The sequence below is a fragment of the Helianthus annuus genome, chromosome 15 (genome assembly GCF_002127325.2).
Source record: "Helianthus annuus cultivar XRQ/B chromosome 15, HanXRQr2.0-SUNRISE, whole genome shotgun sequence".
NCBI classification, from domain to species: Eukaryota; Viridiplantae; Streptophyta; class Magnoliopsida; order Asterales; family Asteraceae; genus Helianthus; species Helianthus annuus.
In genome coordinates this window covers 99,995,533-100,018,167 of record NC_035447.2, presented here as the reverse complement: position 1 = coordinate 100,018,167, position 22,635 = coordinate 99,995,533, and the positions used below count along the sequence as shown (strand labels likewise).

At 35.9% G+C, this 22,635-nt stretch overlaps 3 protein-coding genes across 4 annotated transcripts; all 3 read right to left on the bottom strand.

Moving 5' to 3' along the window:
• Positions 1–2,074: 2,074 nt before the first annotated feature.
• LOC110911986 (bifunctional aspartate aminotransferase and glutamate/aspartate-prephenate aminotransferase) lies at positions 2,075–7,091 on the bottom strand. Its single transcript, XM_022156648.2, has 10 exons — positions 6,897–7,091; positions 6,007–6,244; positions 5,822–5,915; positions 5,623–5,726; positions 4,800–5,048; positions 4,609–4,722; positions 4,141–4,224; positions 3,881–4,051; positions 2,738–2,851; positions 2,075–2,508 (listed from the first exon to the last, which is right to left on the bottom strand). The coding sequence occupies exons 1-10, from the start codon at positions 7,031–7,033 to the stop codon at positions 2,368–2,370; spliced, it is 1,446 nt and encodes a 481-aa protein (XP_022012340.1). The 5' UTR covers positions 7,034–7,091; the 3' UTR covers positions 2,075–2,367.
• A 1,284-nt stretch (positions 7,092–8,375) lies between these two features.
• On the bottom strand, positions 8,376–12,072 carry LOC110911987 (50S ribosomal protein L29, chloroplastic). Of its 2 annotated transcripts, none has more exons than XM_022156649.2 (2): positions 11,705–12,070; positions 8,376–8,746 (listed from the first exon to the last, which is right to left on the bottom strand). In XM_022156649.2, the coding sequence occupies exons 1-2, from the start codon at positions 12,032–12,034 to the stop codon at positions 8,564–8,566; spliced, it is 513 nt and encodes a 170-aa protein (XP_022012341.1). In that variant the 5' UTR covers positions 12,035–12,070; the 3' UTR covers positions 8,376–8,563. The 2 variants fall into 2 exon arrangements, with proteins under 2 accessions (XP_022012341.1, XP_035840623.1); XM_035984730.1 differs by lacking the exon at positions 8,376–8,746 and adding an exon at positions 10,651–10,803 and having other exon boundaries at positions 11,705–12,072.
• A 2,833-nt stretch (positions 12,073–14,905) lies between these two features.
• Positions 14,906–18,348, bottom strand: LOC110911988. The gene is made up of 5 exons (XM_022156650.2): positions 18,173–18,348; positions 17,222–18,082; positions 17,077–17,130; positions 16,820–16,986; positions 14,906–15,197 (listed from the first exon to the last, which is right to left on the bottom strand). Exons 2-5 carry the CDS (start codon positions 18,045–18,047, stop codon positions 15,132–15,134), a joined length of 1,113 nt encoding a protein of 370 aa, XP_022012342.1. The 5' UTR covers positions 18,048–18,082; positions 18,173–18,348; the 3' UTR covers positions 14,906–15,131.
• Positions 18,349–22,635: the final 4,287 nt, after the last annotated feature.

The following is a 22,635-nucleotide window of genomic DNA, read 5'->3' as shown; positions in this document are numbered from 1 at the left end:
TTTGAAGTCCTTCACATAAAGGAATTTAAAGGAATTCATGCTAATTCCAATTCAAATTACATTGTCAACCAAACACATGAAGATTGGAATTGAGATTCCAATTCCATCAAATTCTGTAAACCAAACATATTAAGAGATGGAATTCAAATTCCAATTCACTTAAATTCCATTGAATTCATGCGAACCAAACGCCCCTAGGAATACTTCATGAGAATGTCATGAGTAGTATGTGGGAACTAATTATTACAAAGAACACACACCATTAGCCACATGTGTGTACACTATGTAGCACTGCTCTCTGTCTGGTTTCGAACACCAACGGTATAATGTTTTGGGCTTCCTCGTCTCGTCTAGTTGGTCTACCTGACGAAGAGGGCTATCCCCATGCAGTTTACCTCCCCGCGAATTTGACAGTGATGAATTGAACTATATGTCATAACATTGAATATGATGTTATACAAGTTTTTCTCAATATTAGCAAAATAATCTAGAATTATATAAAACAATTATTTATATACATCGGCGGACCTACTTTATGGGGTGGGTGGGCGGGCGGCCGCACCCCTTGAAAAAAAAAATTTAGTGGTATTTTTCGTGAAAAATCCCGACCGCACCCCTTGGAAATTTTCGTCCGCACCCCTTAGAAAAAGAAAATGTTAGGAATTTGTATAAAAAAATTGTGAACACAAATTGAAACCCGATCAATTTATGTAAACAAGTTAGTCCACTAACCCCTTTAATAAAACTTAAATTCAATCCATCAAGCCCAATAACTTAATACCCATTCAAGCCCCATTCCAACTACTAGTTTTGTTAAACAAAATCAGTCCATGTAATAAAAAAAAATAAAAAAAAAAATAAAAACCCAAATCGTTGGTGGTTTTGTTGATTATATGATTGTTGGTTGGTAAATAACAATACTAGGGCTTGAAATTCAAAATTTTAAATTGAAAATTAACGAACATGTGCTATGGTTGAACACTTGAAGATCCTTGTTTATTTTGTATGTGATAGGATTAGGAAAGATCAATGAGTAGGGAAATTATGTCGTTATTTCTCAAGAGGAAAGGGGTTGAGCCACTTTTTTCGTCGGATTCTTCTAATTAAAGACCAATGTATGTTTTAGATAAGTTTTTTTGTTCTTTTATTAAAAGAAATAGAAGTAGGGATGATTTGAATGTTGATGTTTTTTTGTTTGTTAATATGATAGGAAGTTAGGAACTAGGGTTTGATTGTTTGAAAATTGAAATGGACCCGACCCGACCCGATTCGACCCGCTATGAAACTTTGTTTGTTTGTGTTTACTTGTTTTACATGACCCGATCCGACCCGCTATGAACCGATTTTTTTTATATAGCTAGGGGTCTAAAATCTTTAAAAAATTTCCGCACCCCCAGGAAAAAAATCCTGGGTCCGCCACTGTTTATATATGTAGGCAAAAGATCAAATACAAATAATCTTAACATACTAAACATACAAATTGAAGGAAAACCCAAAAAGACAAGGTGACATTTTTGTAATTACCACCAACTATCAAAGTTACAACCAAAAATACCTAAAAAAACACAAAATTTTTTTTTAACATTTTTTATTAAAAAATCGCTACATTTCGTTAGCAAAAAAAAAATTGTGTTTTTTTTTTATTTTTTTAGATTTTTTTTAGGTTTTTTGGGGGGTTTAGTTTTTAGCATTTTAGCTTGGGTGGTGGGGGGGGGGGGGGGGGAGGGTTAGGTTTTTTTTAGGTTTTTGGGGGTGGGGGGGGGGTTAGGTTTTTTTAGGTTTTTGGGGGGTGGGGGGGGTAGGTTTTTTTTAGGTTTTTGGGGGGTGGGGGGGGGGGTTAGGTTTTTTTGGGGTGGGGGGAGTGGTTAGGTTTTTTTAGGTATATTTGTAGAGTAACTTTGATAGTTATTGATAATTACAAAAATGTCACCTTGTCTTTTTGAGTTTTCCTTCAATTTGTATGTTTAGTATGTTAAGATTATTTGTACAAGAACTTTACCCTATATATGTAACTTATGTAATTATATTGCCAAGACTCAAGTCCTTGAGTCTAAAACTATCTGAAGAACCGGTGTATCAAGTCAGTCACTAATGCTAGAGTTTTGCCGGTAATGATACAATCATTAATATTTACAAGGATAACATAAGTGTGTCTGGGCGCGCGTGGTGGGTGTACACGCGTGTGTGTGTCATCAATATACATTTTACGTTCAAACATAACAATCTAAAGTTTCTATTATCAAAGAAAAATACAAACCTCATTACATGCAAAGCACACAATCACTTGCATATGCAAAAAGACAACTTTCCCGTAACCTTAATATATAGCTTGAAATATTAACTCGGTCTGGGAGTATATGAAGACGATCAGACAGATGCCGGAGACTTGAGTGTGAGGATAGCTTTCTTGATTCTCTCAGCAGCCGCCTGTAGGGTCGAGAGCGATGCTGCATAAGAGATCCGGATGCAGGTGTCATCCCCAAACGCATCTCCCGGGACAAGGGCAACCTGGGAAAATAAAACAAAAGGTTATAAACTTATAATAATAAATAAATATTAAAATTCCCAATACTTGGGCTCTTTTCGACCAATTTGAACATGATAGTTTGATTCGAGTTACGAGATGCGTTTAGTTAGTTGTGTATGTTGATGGAGGGTATTTTAGTCATTTTAGTAAAGCAAAGTTCTAGTGATGAAAGCTACAAAAAATGATTCTATATAAATACGAATTATTTACCTGACCCTGTTCCAGAAAATACCGACACAGAGACTCGGAATCCTTTATCAAACCAAAGCCCTCAACCTCGGTTCCGTAGTAATAGCTGAAATCGAGAAAGAGGTAAAAAGCACCCTGCGTAACACGAGTATTAGAACCAACATAATACTGTGAAGGTCAAAGAGATATTTTATTGTGTATATGATTTGTATGATACAATGTATATGTATGTGTGCATATACATATACACACATATTTAGAGAGAGAGAGATACAGTGAGACAAGAACCCACCAATAACGGACTAAACTAATGCGCCTAACCCTGATATATTCTAAGTTTCTAACAGACTAAGGGGCCGTTTGACAACTTCTGAATGGTTAAGTGCTGAACCAGTAAGAGATTTGAACCATTAAGTGTTGAATCACTAAGAGGTCTGAACCATTAAGAGCCAGTATAATGCTTAACAGTTCAGAGGCAAATGTCTAACCAATTCAGATTAGAGGCCTTAATCATTCAGACTCAGTGTAATGCTTAACCATTCAGAGGCAAATGTCTAAACCATTCAGACATTTGCTCATGAAACAAACAGTCTGAACCATTAAGTGTTGAACGTCTGAACCATTAAGAGTCTCATTAAGAGGTAAACAAACAGCCCCTAACACATACTATGGGGTTGTTAAGAGCGGTAATAGAGACCGATATAGCGTTTTGCGTAGCGATGCGATCCGTTGGCGCTATCTGATGTTTTGCGAATTAAAAGCGGGAAAATAGCGGACTTTTAGGGTTTTTTGTTTTTTGTTTTAATATAAATAGTGACTGAAATAAAACTGTATTTAGGGATTTTTGTTTCACGGTTGAAAAAAGAAGCATATTTAACTATTTATATGCGTATTTTAGCTATTTTTGATAAAATATACATGTAAAATATTTCTAAAATTTTCTTCTCCTATATCGCTAAACATGAAACAGTGCCCGCTATTTCATTGCTATTGCTACGTAGCATATAGGTAGCTTGTCGCTATTGTCCCTATTCGCTATTGACAACAGTGGCAATACTTGTAAACAGGGATTGATGGAAACAAACAAAATGATATTTCTTATTTAGTTTTTTAATAAGAAATAGACGGTCACGCAAACGTTCACAAACAAAAAGACAGTTATACCTGAGGTTCAGACATTTTGACACCTTCTAATTCACCAAACGCCGAGACCAAAAAATCTCGTCTTTCACGGAATGCTGTGACCATATGAGCGACGGCTTCTCCACCTGCGTGACCCATTCCTAAAGCCGCAACCGCAGCTTTTTGAGCTATACTACTTGCACCTGAAGTTGACTGAACCAACAATGAAAAAGATATTATATTCAACAATAAGATCAAACGAATAATGATCCTTAAAGTAGGTTTAATGTGACATTATGTACCTGACTTTGGATTTTATTACACGCGGCCACAAAGTGTTTAGGACCGGCAATATATCCGAGTCTCCAACCAGTCATTGCAAAAGCCTATACAAATGTACACAAGGACATTTTAAGATATCCAAACAACTCTTTTTTTGCTTTAATGCATAACGTACAACCTAAAATGAGGGTAAATTAGTCTTTCAACACTAATTACACTTTAATCCCCTCATTTTAATTACACTTTAACTCCCATCTTTAACAACATTATAGATAATTAGTTAGTATTTACACTTTATCCTCTTATAAAAGACTAACTACCCCACGCTTTTTAAACGGTCATAACTTTTTTGTATCTTAATATTTTTTTTTTTTAAATTATACCATAACAACGAGTGCCTGTGTTTCCCGCGGGCACCCTTCTAGTATTAAAATAATACACTTTTAGCGTGCATTGTACAAAACGAAATCGATAATGCAACTGCATACCTTAGAGAACCCGTTGACTGTTAGCGTCCGTTCCCACATTCCAGGCAAAGATGCAAAGCTCGTGTGGACAGCTGGCGCATATATTATGTGCTCGTATATTTCATCAGAAAGCACCTGAACAGAACCAACAAAATACGATTCTAGTTAAAAGAAGGTTACTTATAAATGAGTCGATTTGGGTTGTGTTTTACCAAGAGTCTTGGATGCTTTGCAACGACGCGAGCAATCTCTTCGAGCAATTTCTTAGGATAAACCGACCCTGTTGGGTTAGATGGAGAACAAAGAATTAGCAGTCTTGACTTCTCGGTAATCTTGGATTCAAGAAGCTTCGGGTCGAGCAGGAAGTTTTCGGAGATGCTTGCAGGAAGAATCACAGGTGTAGCGTCAGCCAATCTCGCCATTTCAGGGTAACTCACCCAAAACGGAGCTGGAATTATAACCTGAAAATGGATGATGATTGTAAGAGAAATGCGATGCTATCTTAAACTTTTGTTATTGAGTAAAATGCCATTTTCATCCTTGAGGTTTGGCCAGTTTTGCAACTTTCGTCCAAAGGTTTGTTTTTCCGCATCTGGATCCAAAAGGTATGAAATCTTGCCATTTTCATCCTACTCGTAACCCCATCCATTTTTTCCATTAAATCAGGGGTATTACCGTCTTTTTAGACATTTTTTTTATTAAACTAAACACACTATAAGAAATAAAGTCAACAGAGGTGGATCTTTATTTCTTATTGTGTTTTTTGTTTAATAAAAAATGTATAAAAAGACGGTAACACCCCTGACTTAATGGAAAAAATGGATGGAGTTCACGAGTCGGATGAAAATGTCAAGATTTTAAACTTTTTGGATCCAAATACGGAAAAACAAAACTTTGGACGAAAGTCGGAAAACTGGCCAAACCTTAGGGAGTCATGGACGAAAATGGCATTTTACTCTTTTTTCTATTATCATTGTTTGTTTTTTTTTTTTTTGTGTGTGTGTGTTAGCAAACAGTAAACAGCAATTGACCGACCTCGTCTCCTGGTGAACAAACAGCAAGGACTGCTTGTAGTATACTCTGCTTTGCCCCGTTACTAACGACAATCTGGTCGGGTGTGTACGAAAGATCATTCTCCTCTACAATAATAGATAAAGAAAATATTAATAAAGAAACTATAAATCAATACCGATAACTCGTTCATTGTCGCAATGACTCATATGATGGAACTTACCCTTGAGTTTCTTACATATTGCGGTCCGTAGTTCCAGGGTACCCGCATTAGGAGTATACCGTGTGTAACCTTCACGGATTGCGTTTATACCAGCCTATTTAGAATAAAAAAGATAACGATTTTAACTAAGGCAACTGAAAGGGTTTATTGAATGGATAATAGACGGATATTATTAGATAAGCCACCTCAGCAATAACAGCCGGGGTGTCGAAATCAGGTTCTCCAGCAGCTAAACGGATGACGGGAACACCAGCTTCTACAAGTGCGGTTGCTTGGTCGGTTATAGCCACTGTTTTTGAAGGCTTTACGGAGTTGACTCTAGGGCTCAGAGTGGTATCAAGTTCCATGGGTTCGGAATTGTTGTCTATTGTTACTGCTGAACAAACTGTAGAGGACTTGTGATGTCTTCTAGTCTCCAACGATCTACTCCAAAAAAAAAAAAAAAATGTAAGAGTAGATAATGTTTTAGAATTTTAAAGCAATTAAGGGAAGGCCCTATTTTGCCAGAAACTGTATCATGGACGGAACCAGAGGGGGTCTGGGGGGTCCGCTGACCCTCGGGCGGCAAAACTTGGTATTAATAGGGCATCGAACACAATCCACACCCCAAATAGAGTGGTTGAAGATAGCTTTAGATCATTGTCTACACAGTTGGTGATTAACTGGGCTTAAATAGGTCAATTCAAAAAACACGCGGCCTGTGGCTCCCTTGAAATCGACTCAGTTTGTAAACGAGCCGAGTCCGAGCCAAGGTAACCTTTGCTCATGGCTTGCTCGTTAACCGGCTCATTGGCTCGCTCATTTGGATAGTTTAAATTAAAGCCTAAATTTTAATAGACACCTAAATCAAGCAAGATATATATCATAATCTACTATAAATCAAGCACAAATTGAATCCAAATGGTTAACTGATCAAACATCAAATCAAGCATTAATATCTCTAGTCTGGTGATTTATACAACACAATGCAGGCAGCCAAGCCAAGCCAAGCCAATAAACAACAAATTGATTGACCCTAACTAACATAAGAAAATACCTAATCATGAATCAGAAGTGGATAAGAATAGGTAGGTACCTGATTGCAAGAAGAGTTGGGTTGAGGTTGTTAGAAAAGGAGATGGAACTGGCGGATGTAAGTGAAGAATCAAAAGCGATTGCTGGAGAGTGATTTGTGAAGGAAGAAATGCCAGAAGAAAATTGGGCAGCAGCCATGGGTGGGGTGGGTGGCCTGGGGGTTATATCTAGTTGGTGAATAGGATTGGAATAATTTATAAAGCACAGGAGTAGTAGTAGTAGTTTGGTGAGGTGGGGGTGGGGTCGGGTCGGGTCGGGTGGGTTTGGTGGCAGGGGTAGGTAGTGAGATCGGACGAATTTTAATTTCTTTACCTTTTCTTTTCATTATATTATCTTCTTGTTAACCTTGTTACGTGCCAACTTAACTTTCATTACTTCATTATTACATCATTATCACTTTTATTTATTTAAAAAATCATCTCATTTATATAAAATACATAATACTAACTAATGGAAAGATTATAATCTATTTTTGAAATTTAATAACTAAAACATTTAATTCTAAAAAAAACCTATTTATAAAATTACAAAGGTACATGTATCTTTAATTGAAAAATAAAACAGCTTCCTTTATTAATACGCTTAATACTATCAAATACCAAGGCTTGACAAAAGAGTGTCACGTGTTGTGCCGACATATTAGGCACTGATAGGCAACAAAGAGTACTCTTATTTTTATTTATGATGTTTTAGGTGCATCAACTTTAAAGCGTAGGAAGGAAGAGTTGAAGAAGACGACGGACAAACCGGGTGCCTCTCTCTTTCTATATCCACTCCAAACAAGGAAAGCTCAAGAGTGGCTGGTCTTCAACCCAACAATTGCAAGATATACTACTTGTATGCCATGCTACTTGTGGATTCCAAACATAGTTTAGTTTATGCATTTGTGAATGCAATACGATGCTCCTCACATGGGGGAGTGGTAAACTCTCCTTTTGACCAATTATCTTATGCGATGTCAACTCCCATTTTCATTCCCCCTTTTGCACTTAAACACTAGGCCTGCCTAGTGGGCCCCACCATTAATCCCCTCTCTCTCCTCTTCCCCAATGCGGTGACTAAGAGCATTCACATCCAAATAATCAAATTGTGTGGGTGGTGTTTTTAAAATATAAAAAGTATAAAAAGTGGTTGTGAATGTAGGAGAGAGAAAATGTTACTGTTCATCTGTATATTTGGGGGGACACTGTTCACCCCCTTATAATTTTTTAATATATTTTGAAAATGGTTGTGAGTGAAGGAGAAAGAAAAGGTAATGATAAAGGTATAAAAAATATTATTTAATTGAAAAGGAGAGAGAAAATATAGTGTTTTTTAGTGTAATTTAGGGTGAAAATATGGTGGATTGGATGTGAATGCTCTAATCCCCGAGATTGAATCTTCACAATTTTTTAAAGTATTCAAATGCATATGCTACATGTAATTATGTAAATACCGAGCATTGTTTGGTGGATTCACTAATGCATATACTGCTACCAAATCCAAAACAGAATCTAGGAATATGATATACAATGCACAAATAACATGACCATTTGAATACAAAGATACAATCATTACGCGATAGATAATCAAAGATTGATAAATTATACTCTTGAAGTTAGAGATCTAAATCGACTACAATTGTAATCGCGATAATCAAAAAACACGAGGCACATACATTTTGACTACTTAGGCCGATGCTGCAGATTCCTTGGCTTCTTCAGCTGCCTCTTCTTCCTGTAACTTTAGCAGAGATGGAGGCGGTCTTGGTACAATGCTTTTTCTCCATTGCCGGTCAAGCTTCCTTGACTGCCTCTTCCCAATACCGTCGTCAATTTCTCTCTCGCGCTTAACAGTCAGCATACGAGCAACCTATGAAGATCAAAATTCACATCAATTAAAAACAATACATTTTCAGGAAATTCTTTTGTTGCTAATTCTTTCTTTATCAAATCAAGAAAGAATACTTAATTTATCCTAATCCTTATTTATATAGATGCATAACCATGGATATACTATATGCTATTATCAGCTTTTTTTATGAAGAGTAAATTACGATTTTGGACCCTGTGGTTATATCACTTTTACCCTTTTAGCCCAAAAAGGAATCTTTTAACATCTGAGCACCCAACGTCTTTTTTTTCTAACCCTTTTGGCCCCTAACACTAACCCATCCATTTACTTTTAGGGGCCAAAAGGGTTAGAAAAAAAGACGTTGGGGGCCAAAAGGGTTAGAAAAAAAGACGTTGGGGGCCTAAAGGGTTAGAAAAAAAGACCTTGGGGGCTCAAATGTTAAAAGATTCATTTTTGGACTAAAAGGGTAAAAGTGATATAACCACAGGGGTCAAAATCGTAATTTACTCTTTTATAAAAAAAATCTAGACGTAAACCCGTACGGGTCTAACAAGATTATGATTTTGAAGGCCACTTGCCCAGCGCAAGCTGCGTTTTACCCAGTCCCTTTGTTTTAAAAAGGGCGAGGCGCAAGGTATTTATATAATATTTTTAATTTTAATTTAGTTCCAGATAATATTTACTACAATGTATAAATGTTAATCCTTGAACGCGTAAAATTTAGATTGTAAAACCTCTATATACGATTTAATATATAAATAACTTATGTGTACAACCTGAAAACCTATAGTAAGGATCCTACGGCACCATCTATTCCAAGAATGTAACATCACTTTTAATGACCAATATTAGAGGATATTTGTTTTAAACAATCAAGAAATTATGAATGGATTAATCGGGCGATGGGCGGTGGCTAGTCGGGCGGTGGGGTGGGGACTAACGATTAATCGGGGATTCATCTAACAGGAATTAATCAGAATTAATTGTGATTAGTAGGAGATTAGTCAGCGCCTAGTCGGGATTTTTACAACCATGATCATGGCAATCAAGTTAAAAGATTTATTTAAAAAAACGCCAAATGAGTAAAACTGTGATATGTAATAAAAAATGAAAAAACTGGTCAAAATTAGGATATGTAGGAGACTGATACGTAAAAACAATGAAGAAATTATGAACGGATTGGTTTACTTGATAAAAAGGCTGGTATGTCAAAGGGACGAGAGAGATGCAACTTCCGCTTGTACATAAAGCTTATTTGGTTGTAAATAAAGCAAGGCTTCCCGTACGTGAAGCTCTCGCCTTGCGCTTTTTAAAACCAAGCCTCGCACAAAACTCTACACTAATTTCCACAAACAAATGTACTTATCTACAAATACTTACTCTAAAAGCCAAATATGCAACCTAAATAAGGGAGTAATATAGAATCTGCTACAATATTGGTTACTGCAACTCTAAATTCTGAAAATAAATATAAAAATCAGCTAACTATCCTCAGCTTCAACCAAACATCAAAACACCCCTCATTTATTTATATATATAAAAAATGAACAGCAATAATTCAAAACTTTTCAAAAACTACAACAACTCCAGGATGACACCATCTAAAAGTATGTTTGGCATGGAGCTTTTAGGAGCTTATGGCTTTAAGTTTTTAAAAAAAAGCTTCTACTTAATAAAAAGACTTGTTTGGTTGAAGGAGCTTAAAGCTTTTAGGTTAGGAGGTTGAAGCTTTTGGTTGAACGCCCCTAGTAGTAGCGTTTAGAAGGAGCTACAAGCTTTTAGGGAAAAATGACTATTTTAACCTCTAAAGATAATGAACTTTTTAATGTACAAACTTTTAAAATTTTTAGTTATGTCCATTTTGATCATTTTATACATTTTATTAAAAGCTCCAGCTACTCTGCCAAACACCAAATATATCTAAAAAACTACAGCTACTAGCTACCAGCCACTTTTGCCAAACATACCCTTAAACCATCAAATCTAATACCTTGAGTTAACTGCCATTTTCGTCCCTGTGGTTTGTTCACTTTTGTCATTTCAGGCCAATTTTCAAAAATGCACCAGTTTCCTCCCTGACATAATGGAAATGTGCCACTCTTCAGTCAAAAAATTAAAACCCAGTTAAGTCTGACAGGTTAAATGAAGGTTATTGTTGTCAATTCATAAAATAAGGTGAGAATAAAAGATATAAGAATTGACAATAATACCCTTCATTTAACATGTCTGACTTAACTGGGTTTTAATTTTTGGACTGAAGTCACACATTTCCAGTACGTCAGGGAGGAAAATGGTGCATTTTTTTTAAAATTGGTGCATTTTTTTTTAAAATTGGCCTGAAATGGCAAAAATGAACAAACCACATGTACGAAAATGGCAGTTAACTCTAATACCTTTAATCCTAAAAATCTACAATGCTGCATATATTGTTATAATAGCACTAACCATATCCCCTAAACATAAGATTAAAAACACTTCAAATATCAAAAATAAAATAAGAAAAAACCTAGATATTTGACCTGTTGGGTTTCAAAATTTTGAGTTCAACTCATGAAATGTACCTCAAATATTAAAAAAAATAATAATAATAATAATTAAAAAAACCCAGATATTTGACCTGTTGGATTTCAATATTGTGAGTTCTTCATGAAATGTACCTCAAATATTAAATAAAAAAAATTAAAAAAAAAACCCAGATGATTGACCTGTTGAATTTCAAAATTTTGAGTTCTAACTAACTCCAATTACACAAATAAAAAATGAAAACCCAGATATTTGACCTGTTTGGATTTCAAAATTTTGAGTTCAGCTCATGAAATGTACCTCCAACTATATATATAAAAAATAAAAAATAAAAACCCTCAAATTGTTCAATCAGATTGTCAAAAATAAGAATTCAATGTTCAACATATTCAAAACAAGAACCCTAAAAATCTTTAAAAAAAATAAAAAAATAAAAATAATAATAAAGCATACCCTTTTACGCATCCGACGGAAGTCACTGGACTTGAACTCGTTCCTAGCGGACCTCTGAAGACGAAGCATAAAAAGCTCACCTTTAAGGTCAACAATCTCATCATTGATTTCTTCAGTGGTTTTAGCCCTAATTTCTTTCAATTCTTCTTCTCGTTTGGCCATCATGACAACCGATTGGCGCGTGGTTGATGCTCGAATGGCGGGTGGAGGGAGAAGGTGAGAGATTCTGACGCCATTGAAGGAAGATTTGCGGGTGATGGGTGAAGATGTGAAGGTGGTTTTGGGGGTGATAATGGTGGAGGTTGAAGAAGCACAAGAGAGGGTGAGCATCTTGGTTATTGGTTGTGTGAAAGGATTGTTGGAGATAAGGATATGGGGATAATAATAAAACTAGAACAAAAATGGGTCAACCGGGTCGGGTCGGGTCAGAAAATATTATCAAGTAGGTTTGCACCGAAAACGGTTATCAATTTATCATGTCATATTGTAATTGTAATTTTCCCTTTCTTTTTCACTTCTTTCTCCTAACGCTTTGGTTTAGCTTTTCAAAACAACTTATAACTTTTTAGAAAAGTTAATAAGTTACAATGGAGTGACTTATTGATTTTTTTGTTTTTTTTTTTTTTTTGCCGTTCAAAAAAATAATAATAATAATCTCATGCCAAACACTTTTTAACTTTTCAAAAAGTCAATAAGCTAATAAGTTACTAAAATAAGCAATCCCAAACACCCCCTAAGATATGACTTTTATTTTGTTTGAAGAATGGTTAATAAGTTACCAAAATAAGCAATCCCAAACACCCCCTAAGATATGACTTTTATTTTGTTTGAATAATGGTGTATTAGAGTTTTTAAAACTTTATCTTGGACAAGTACTCAAGGTTCGCTTGATGGATGCACGATTGAACATTTTATCGACCATGATTATTCGGTTACAGTTTTTTTTTCTTTTTTTTTTCACAAAATTGATGGATTTTGTTGGTTAAGACCACAAATGTCATTAGCGTTTTTTCATACATTGAGCATTCCATTTAACAATTTTTTTTTAATGGCTAAACTTGCACACTATGGGGATTGAACCCATGACCTCCTACTATTCTACACCTTATTTAATTCACCAACACCATTGGGCCATTCCCAATGAGCATTCCATTTAACAAGTACTAGAAGTGAATTTTGACAAAGTTATTTACTCACTTTTTGGCTAGTTTTATGTCATCTCTTAGATGCCCTATTTCAAAGTTGAGTAAAGTCCTATTTGAGTCCTTGTGGTTTGTGCAGTTTAACCATTTGAATCCAAAAACTAAAACTGTCTTGATTTGAGTCCCTGTGGTCTCAAATTTTAAACATTTGAGTCCCTATGGTCTCTAATTTTAACCATTTGAATCCAAAAACCAAATGTTTCTGATTTGGATGTTGTTTACTTTTGGATTCAAATGGTTAAAATTAGAAACCACAGGGACTCAAATCGAGACAGTTTTGGTTTTTGGATTCAAATGGTTAAACTGCACAAACCACAAGGACTCAAATAGGACTTTACTCTTCAAAGTTTCAAACAAGTTGACCACTTTTCCTCCTTTGACAAATTGAGATTTTTCTAAAGTAATTCCTTGTCACTTTTGAGTTTTAGATTTTATTTAAAGTAAACTAGTATTAACCCCCAACCCCACCCCACCCCCTCCCCGGTGTTGTGATGGGAGCGTAAAATCTTGACAAAATACCTAAATTAAATAAGCTGATGCATCTCAAGCCACCATTGGAAAACCGTTTTTTTTAAGAACCGGACAATAAGGTTGCGTATTTATTGACTCGACAAAATAATAAGATATCTAAATTAAGTAAAATTAAAAAGAAATGTGGAAAAGAAAATAAAATTTGAGGAGTCAGCCTAGCCAAAACGAGGGGTCAGCGGAGCCACAGCGAGTAGTAGTCAGCCTAGCCAAAATGAGGGGTCAGCGAAGCCAAAACAAGGAGTCAGCCAAGCCATTAAGAGGAGTCAGCCCGACGCATCAACCACTAGGAGGAGTCAGCCCGACGCATCGGCCACCGTTTTGCCTTTGATGCGTCAGCCGTCGACTCAATCCATGATTCTTGACACGTGTCAACACCACCTTAACGGACGCAATAGCTGACATATCGACGCCGTCCCATGCTTGAGGCGCCATTCCAAGGACGCATGAGGGTGACATTTTGGTAAATCATGTTGGTCAAACAACATTTTGGTAATTTCCCTAAATAAAAACAGAGTAAATTGCTCTAATGTCAACGTCAAGCATAAGAACTTTATAGATTGGTGAATATGTAGTCTTAATTTTTATCAACTTATAAGTAGTTTTTTATAACTCAAGAGAATTTTGGTGTCAACAAATATATGTGCATGATATATACAAAAATATCATCACACAAACACAATGATGTCAAATGGTTGGTGTGGATATTAATAAATCCACTGAGTTCATTATTTGGTCTTCCACCAACAGTTGTTATACAACATACTTATGATAACAATGGAGATCGCCTGTTCGCAACCGTCTCTTTAAAAGGAAACGTCCACGAGAAGAAGAAGAAGTGTGTGTTTGTGTGTGTGAGAGAGAGAGAGAGAGAGTTAAATGGTCGCCATGGCTAGACAGTTGGTGCCATGACTGACTTGGTCACTTACCCATTTGATCAACTCATCAAAGCATGAGCAAGGCATTGTTTTTATTGGTTGTACTATGAGCACAGCTAGCTTGATCCCTTGTATATGACCAGGCAGTCTAATCAAGTAATCAACTTAAGAGTTTGCAACTCGAACTTAATTGCACCCATAAGACCCTATTCAATCTTGAAATAATTTTATCGACCTTAACAGCATTTAGTTATAATATAATAATTAGTGAGATTAGTTCAACCTTTCTTCCAAGTTCCAAGGCTAGCAATAGTGAAAATCAAAGTACCAAAGAGTCCATTCCCATTGCTTCCGTTGACACCTACCTATAGCTAAATTGACATACGTCAATGTGTGGCGGTTAGTTAGTCATCTTTAACCGCCACACATCAACTAGATGTGAATGTGATGTGTCGACAGAATAAACATAAAATAGATGATGCCTGAAATAATATTACTTTTATAGTCAAAATTAACTCACATATGAAACAATACATATGTATGTGTGCAGTAGAAGGTGCAAGGACTTATGGTGGATTAAAGATGGGATAACATGTAGAAACAAATACTATTTGCAAATAAAAAAGATTCTAAATGAACACGGAGATGTTTATTTTGGAACAAAGGATGTAACACATTCCACTACAGATATGAAAACAACAAATAACGGTTAAGTCAACAAAAATAAAGCGAATACTAAACCTCGGTTTTCAAATTCTTAGCTGCAGAAGCACACGCAACTCGGAAAACTAGCATTAAAATGGATGGAGCATAAGAGAACTAGTTTTTCTCTGAATCAGTCTTGCAATCATCTATTACTTCTTTCAATGTAGATAAGCTTGTTTCCTGCAAAATTCATACATGAACACAAAAGTTTATAAAAAATGAAATAAATAAAAACTGATTTTGAATCACAGGAGTAAAGTGTTTACTTTGAAACTTTGACTAATAATCAAACCACGAGTAATATTAAGCGGTATGAAGGTGATCTTGCTATGGGAAAATGGCAAAAAAAAATATAATGTCATCATCAGGTTCAATTTTTTTTTTTTTTTGTTCAAGGGTTATGTGTATTTGTAAAACTCTTTTTTATATTCCAAACCAGTTTGGTGCAGTGATGCGCAAGCTGATGAATATTGTTCAAATAAGTTTACGACGTTTATAGTCATGCTTCAAACATTTTAGCAATAAGTTTCCTTCTACCACTAATATTTACAATGACCAGAGAGTTGTGGAGTAAACAATGCATTTTTTTCGAATAGAGTTTACATTGATTGTCAAAGACGCAAGGCGCAGGCGAGGCGCATCGGCCTCGCCTGGAGCCTAGGCGCAAGGCGCAAAAAAAGCGTGGGCTTTTTTAAGAAAAGCGCACATAGAGAAAAAAAATATAAAAAATATGTTATGCTTTGAAAATAAATAAGATTCCACATATAAAATTAAAAAACTATTATATATGCCATTTAAGATCATGTAGCTAATAGTTAGTAGCAAAAATGAGTTTCTAAGCTGGACTTTGGTTGAACTCGTGCGTGCCCGCACATCTTGTGGACACGAATGCAGCTCCGAAAACCCGGGCCCGCGTGAGGCAGGCAGTTTTTGCATGCACTCGGTTTCGTTTTTTCCCACTTTTTCTGCTTATCCACTGCGCCTCAGCACCGTTTTCTCAAAAAAAAAACCATTTTTGCGCCTAGGCTACCACCAGGCGCTATAGGTGCGCCTCACTGCGCCCGAGCGCCTAGGCACGCGCTTTATGTGCTTTTGACAACATAGTCACTATACAAACAGATAACATCTATGCAAATTCACTCATTCTTCATTATAAACATTCCAAATTTTCACAATTGAACAATACTAGTATGGTGTAATTTCCTTCTGATTTCATTTATATGCTATTCTTAGTCTCCTAAATTAATATTTTAACTCATCTGTGTATTATAGAAGTGTTGTTGATGATTTTCTTGCGCTAACGCTTAGAGAAAAAGTATTTATATAAAAAAAAAGATAACGCCTTACAATATTCGGTTGTATGTCATGATCCACGAGTTGTAATTTAAATCAAAATAGGTGATAAACTACGTATGGCATAACCTATGGAGTTAATATCAGTGATATATCGGTTATCAGTCCCCATGTAAAATCTCGGCATTAAATATCGGTCAGAATATCGATACCAATATTATCAGTGATATTGACCGATATATCACCGATTTTCCCGAAATCAGTACCTTTCTTCTTAGTTCTACCATTCATCTTTCTTCTTATTGCTGCCATTAGTGTTTTAAGTCTTGACTATTAATTTTTAGTGTTAAATGTTAGTGTTTTAAGTCTCAAATATCGGTCCGCATAACTGCATAGAGCATACACGTAAAAATGGTTTCAAAATCATCAAATGAACAATACATAAGACAGCTTCCAACGAAAATCATAAGAATAAAAACTAAAGCAAGAGGCAAAAAGAGTTGACTTACAAGTTGGGTCCCCTCACGAACAAATATATCCTCCATATGAAGAAAAAGGGACTTCCATCGGCCCGTGAGATCTGATTCCAAGTTTGAGAGTTTTCCAAAGTTACTTGCAACATCCCTGCTGTTTCGGTTGACCAAGATTGTCGCTTCTTTCTGACTCTTTTTTATTGCTATACACACAAGTATATAATTATTACAAAAAAAAAAGAGAAATATAAAAAAACAATATCTTGAAATCAATCAATTACACACTGACTCACCAGCTATCCGGCCTTTGATATCCTCATAGTGTAGATCCGACCAAAGTTGAGCGGCTGATAATCAGATCATTATAAGACTCCAAAGACTTATTGAACTCTAATTACATATGTAAACTAAATAAATAAAAAGTTTAAAAAAAACCACCTTTCATGCAAAAAGAACAAGAACATTCTTTGATCATGTCCATACACGCGCTCGACATACCATCACCCGTCTGCCCAACGCATCGCTCTAAACCACACTTTGACTCTTGTGACTCGAGCAATCTTGTACAATCAATATACTCATCTTTGCTTGAACCCAAATTATCAACGCTAACATCATTCAGATCATCCACACCCAAGTCATTTTCCGCCACTCCTTTCGATTCAATTAACGCTAAATCTACAGATTCAGTTCTTTCATCCTCTTCATCGTCCACAATCACATCAGGCCCATTTTCATCCAATGCGATCGCATGCACCAGTTCGGTGTCCCGACAACCATCGCTCACCACATCAGCAGCCTTAACAACCGAGGATGTAACTGCGGCATTCTGTCGAACACCTGGTGGGCATGTTTCCTCAACTTCACACACAATCTGATCCGCACACTCTACAATATCCCCCTTCGGTAAACCGATATCACCAGCGTGCTGACAACCGTCACTCGCCACATCAGCAGCCTTAACAACAGAAGACGTAACTGCAGCATTTTGTCGAACACCTGGTGGGCATTGTTCCTTAACTTCACACACATTCTTATCCACACTCTCTACGATACCCCCCTTCCATAAACCGTTCTCACCGCCGGAATGAACCCGCAAAACACACTCTGCAGCCTCATTATTATTATTTTCTTTACATTCATCTACTCTTCTACATTCTTTTTTTGCAGATTTCACATCTAAATCAAAAGCTAACGAAAACCCTCTTTTCCCAACTTGATTCGTTACATCTCCTAACGCAGATCGAGGTGTTTGTCCACTCATAGTATAAGTAAGCAAGTAGTATTCAATTTGTTGCCCTAAAAGCACGATTTTTTTACAGTTGTTACTTTAAAGATTTGAAGCATGAGAAATTGAGAATCTAATTAAGTGAGAATGGAGATACTGACCTTGATGCCAACTTGTTTATGGAAAGTCTGGAACTTGCTTGATTGGGATGAGGGTTTCGAGGGATTTGTGGGGGATTTCGGGTTTTGACCCAAAATCTCAAATTGAATTGTTGAGGCGGGAGGGAGGGGGATGATTTTGGGTTATGAAATTTGGATGCGCGCCTTCGACATTAGTCCACAATCTTGAGCCGGGTTGGGACTTGGGATTTAGCCACATTTAGGGGTGTTGGCGTCAACGGTTATGTTTGGTTCGATTATTAGCATTAACTGAAATTAAAATCGAAGTTATTGGTTAATCTATTTTATTAATTGTTTGGTTTTTGGTTAATCGATTTGGTTTATTTGGTTATGTTGTCGGTTTACAATTCGGTTGGGTTATTTTCGGTTAATAACCGAAACCAAAGTTGGACTAAAATTTTCGCTTAAAAATAATGTAATGGAGGTATAAGTATATGGAATAGATGTATAAATATATTATATGGAAGTATAAATAATTGAAATTGAAGTATAAATACATGAAATGAATGTATAAAAGTTATAAATAGAGTAAAGTATAGTTTCAGTCACTCAGGTTTACATCCGCTCTCAAGTTCAGTCCCTGTTTAAAAAAATCAACACTCCAATCCTTGACGTATTCAATTGCTCATAATTAAAACCCTGACACTAACTTCCGTCAGTTGACCGTTTACTTATTTAACGGTGTGAAGGGCAATATGGTCATTTCACCCAAAGTTGACTCCTTTCACTCCTTTTTAACCCCCCCCCCCCCCCGGTCTTACTTTAGAAGCTACAATACACTCCCTCTCTTACCCAAAGTCTTCCTGACACCCATCACAGCTTCGGTAACTCCACCTTCTCTGGCAATCCAGGTCCGATCATCATCAACATGCGCCAATACGCTATAATTCTGTTCACTTTCCATGTTGTTGGTATGACATTGTGTTAATTTTACTCCAGATCGTTGAATTTCGTCTTGTGTGCAATGTATATAATCTGAAATTTGGTATTTCTTCCATGGATTTGTAGTTGAAATTAGGGTTCAGGTCACCCGACGCCTTGTCCGGATCCAATATCGGGTTGTGCTACAGACGAGAAGAAGGTTCAGGATTGAAATCTGTTTTAGTCGTCGAGCATTAAGACGGGGACTATCATGGGTGTACATAGGATGCCTAACTATTAGCTTACGTATAACAGTGTAAAAGGGTTATTTTGGCCACTGATTATTTTTTGGGTTTTTGAAGTTAATGATCAGGATTACCCTTGTATTGTTATCTAATATCAGATACTAAACTATTGTGTATGAAGGGTGGTCTTCAAACTGTGTTTTGTTTGAAGTTATTAAACTAATTTTAAGATTAAATGTCTTTGCCTTTGATTGTTACTGCACTGTATTAAATGTTGATATTTATATGTTAAGGATCATTTGTAGCTTAGGGTCAAATGACACATTAGGATCAACTGAAGCTTAGGGTCAAATGACAGCTGCACTGCTGCACATTAGGATCAATTCACAGCTGCATTGCTGCAGATTAAGGATCAACCGAAGCTTAGGGTCAAATGACATCGTGTTCACTTTTTAAATTGATGGTAATGTTTGTTTGAGATGTTTGTTTGATACTTTGATGTGCTTATGATGTTTGTTGCACATAAGGCTTTATCAGATTTATAGGATAATTGAAATTGATGGTATTGTTTGTTTGATAAGGGTGCAAGGAGCATATAACTAATGCATATTATGTTCTCAATGCACATAATCAGTTGTGTTGTGCATTGGGATGATGTCGATAGCATCTTCATTAGATTACATTCAGTTGAATAGCACGTAAGCCTTTGAAAATGAAATGCACAATTGGACTTACTTATAAGTTAAACAACTACTGCACATTAAGTTTTGAATGCACATAAGCCTTTAAACATGAAATGCACACTAGTTGTTTTCTCATTGTATGCACAATTGAAATTGCTTATAAGTTGAATAGGCATGATAGACTATGTTTTGCACAACTGGATTTACCAAACTCTAGAACAGGGTTGGTAGACTATTTTATGTAAATAATAGGATTTGTCAATCACTTGAACAGGGAGCATACATCTTGGTAGGGATAACATGAACTGTTTGACTAGATAAAAAGGTCACAAGTGAAAGTCAAACCCAACCTAACTCCAAAAAGTCAAACCCAATTCAACTTATAAGCTGCATTCCAATTCTAGTTACATGTGTTGATCTCTTGTTGTTGTTGTGTTAATACCTTGATATTGTTGTTTAATTTTCTGGTTACATGTGGTTTGTTACTAGATTAGGAAAAAACATTTGAAAATATATGGAAATTAAGAAATCAACCTGCAGGGAATGAAATTGTAATTAAAGTTTTGGGGGGTATTTTAGTCTTTTCATAGAAATACTAACGGTCTGTTAATGCCAGGGTTTTAATTGTGAGTGATTGAATACATCAGGGACTTGAGTGTTGATTTTTTTTGAAATATGGACTGAATCTGAGAGCGAGTGTAAACCTCAGGAACTGAAATTGTACTTTACTGATGATAGTCAAGTTTGAAGTTCTCAATTTATAGACTTTCATTCAACCATCCGTAGTTTAAAGATTAGTCAATAGTATATTAGAACAAAACTGGTTTAAATTCCATCTTTTCTTAATTATATTTTTGTAACATTTTAGTTTGTGTTTTCAAGCTTGAACTAAGGATCTGGTTAGGATCTAACGGAGAAAAATAACTTCAAAATTAATAATATTACTGAACAAACAAAGTTGTTATTCCTTTGATATTGCTACCCTGCGTGCCTCTCTAGTCGTGATCCTGTTAAAAGGTCCACACAGACATAAGTACTTGGTAACAACATCGTCGATCACACTACTTTGCCGAATTACCCAACCCTATTCATTAACCTTTCTTACTTTTTTTTATCCCCAAGCGGGTCTAATGCTTTACAAGAAGTCTCCATTTGGGATGGCAAAACAAAAACCGAGCCTAGTGGGTATACCCAAAACTCGAAGCATTTGAGACGGGTAAACCTGATAGCTGATGGGTATGGGATCGGGTTTGGGATTTGGAAAAAATATTTCTCGGGCATGGGACGGGTGTCACACCCCAACCGATGGCGGAAACATCGGAGTGAGACGAAATAGATTGCTCGAGACATCATTACACTAATAATTGTGACGAGTATTTAAATAGTAAATTTCATTTCATTTCTAAAGAATAAATTACAAGAATTTGAGGTAACTACAACATCATGAATAATGAAATACAATGCAATAAGAATACAAATTAAAGTGTGTATCTAAGCATCCTACTAGATTCCATGCATCACCAACATCATCGCTAAACCTGCAACATGTTTTAAAAGGCATAGTTCAATACAAAGGTATTGGCGAGTACACAAGTTTTAGACTCGTGTCATGTGTATAAAAGTATTTTCAATCCAACATAGCATTTGGTATACGAGGTCAAACTATCATGCATAACAATATGTCAACTCTAGTGTCCACTAGTATTTAGCATCCCCCGTCACAAAAGCAACGAGACCGTTATAAAATAAAGACTTAACAAAACCCCGTCGGGTGGTGTGCTACTCCTATAGCGTTATAATTGTTTAAGCCGAGTTAACAAGTAGTATGTATTCTAGCATGAACCTAAGCATAACAAGGCATGTATACGGATCGAATGGATAAAGTATGTTTGTGAATTGTGCGGTTTAACAAGTAAAACATGTTGCACCCAAAGTGAATAAAAGGAAAATGGGTCAAGTGTAGTCACAGAGTTGCATATGCTTTCCGATTATCCAATGTGATGGAGTTATTGAGATTAGAAGGTTGAATATGTTCGATTTGGAATTTTAAGAGACGGATGCATTTTGTCTAAGGATGTGGAGTTTAAAGTACGTGAAAAGTAAGTATATGAAAAGTAATCATCTTGTACACATAGCACATGTTCTTGACACTATTAAAACTCAAAAGAGTTTGTAAGATTTCATGGATTAAAGGTCCATTAGAGTCATAACAAGTGTTCGGTCATAGATGATGTAACATGTTCTTGACAAATAGCTACTAAGTTATCATCAAGCTTAGTTACTTAGATATATATATATATATATATATATATATATATGGAATACATAGGTAATATAACGATTACAAAGTCCTAACGGTCAAGTATGAGGTACGAGATTAGAATCTCCATTTAGGCACCTCTTTGTGTCATAGAAGTCATGTAGGAGGTAGGAAGAACAAGTTCTTCCATTTAGGCACCTCTAAGTGTTCACCACTACACTTGATGTAAAAACAATCAAGGAGGGTCATGAACTTACAAGTAATACAAGAATACTAAACACTAATCTATAAGAAATCATCAAGCAATGTGTGGATTTTATGTAGGACAACCCAAGTTAATCCTAAATCACATCGACATCAAATCTTAAACTTGAACATCACTTGTGGGTTAAACCC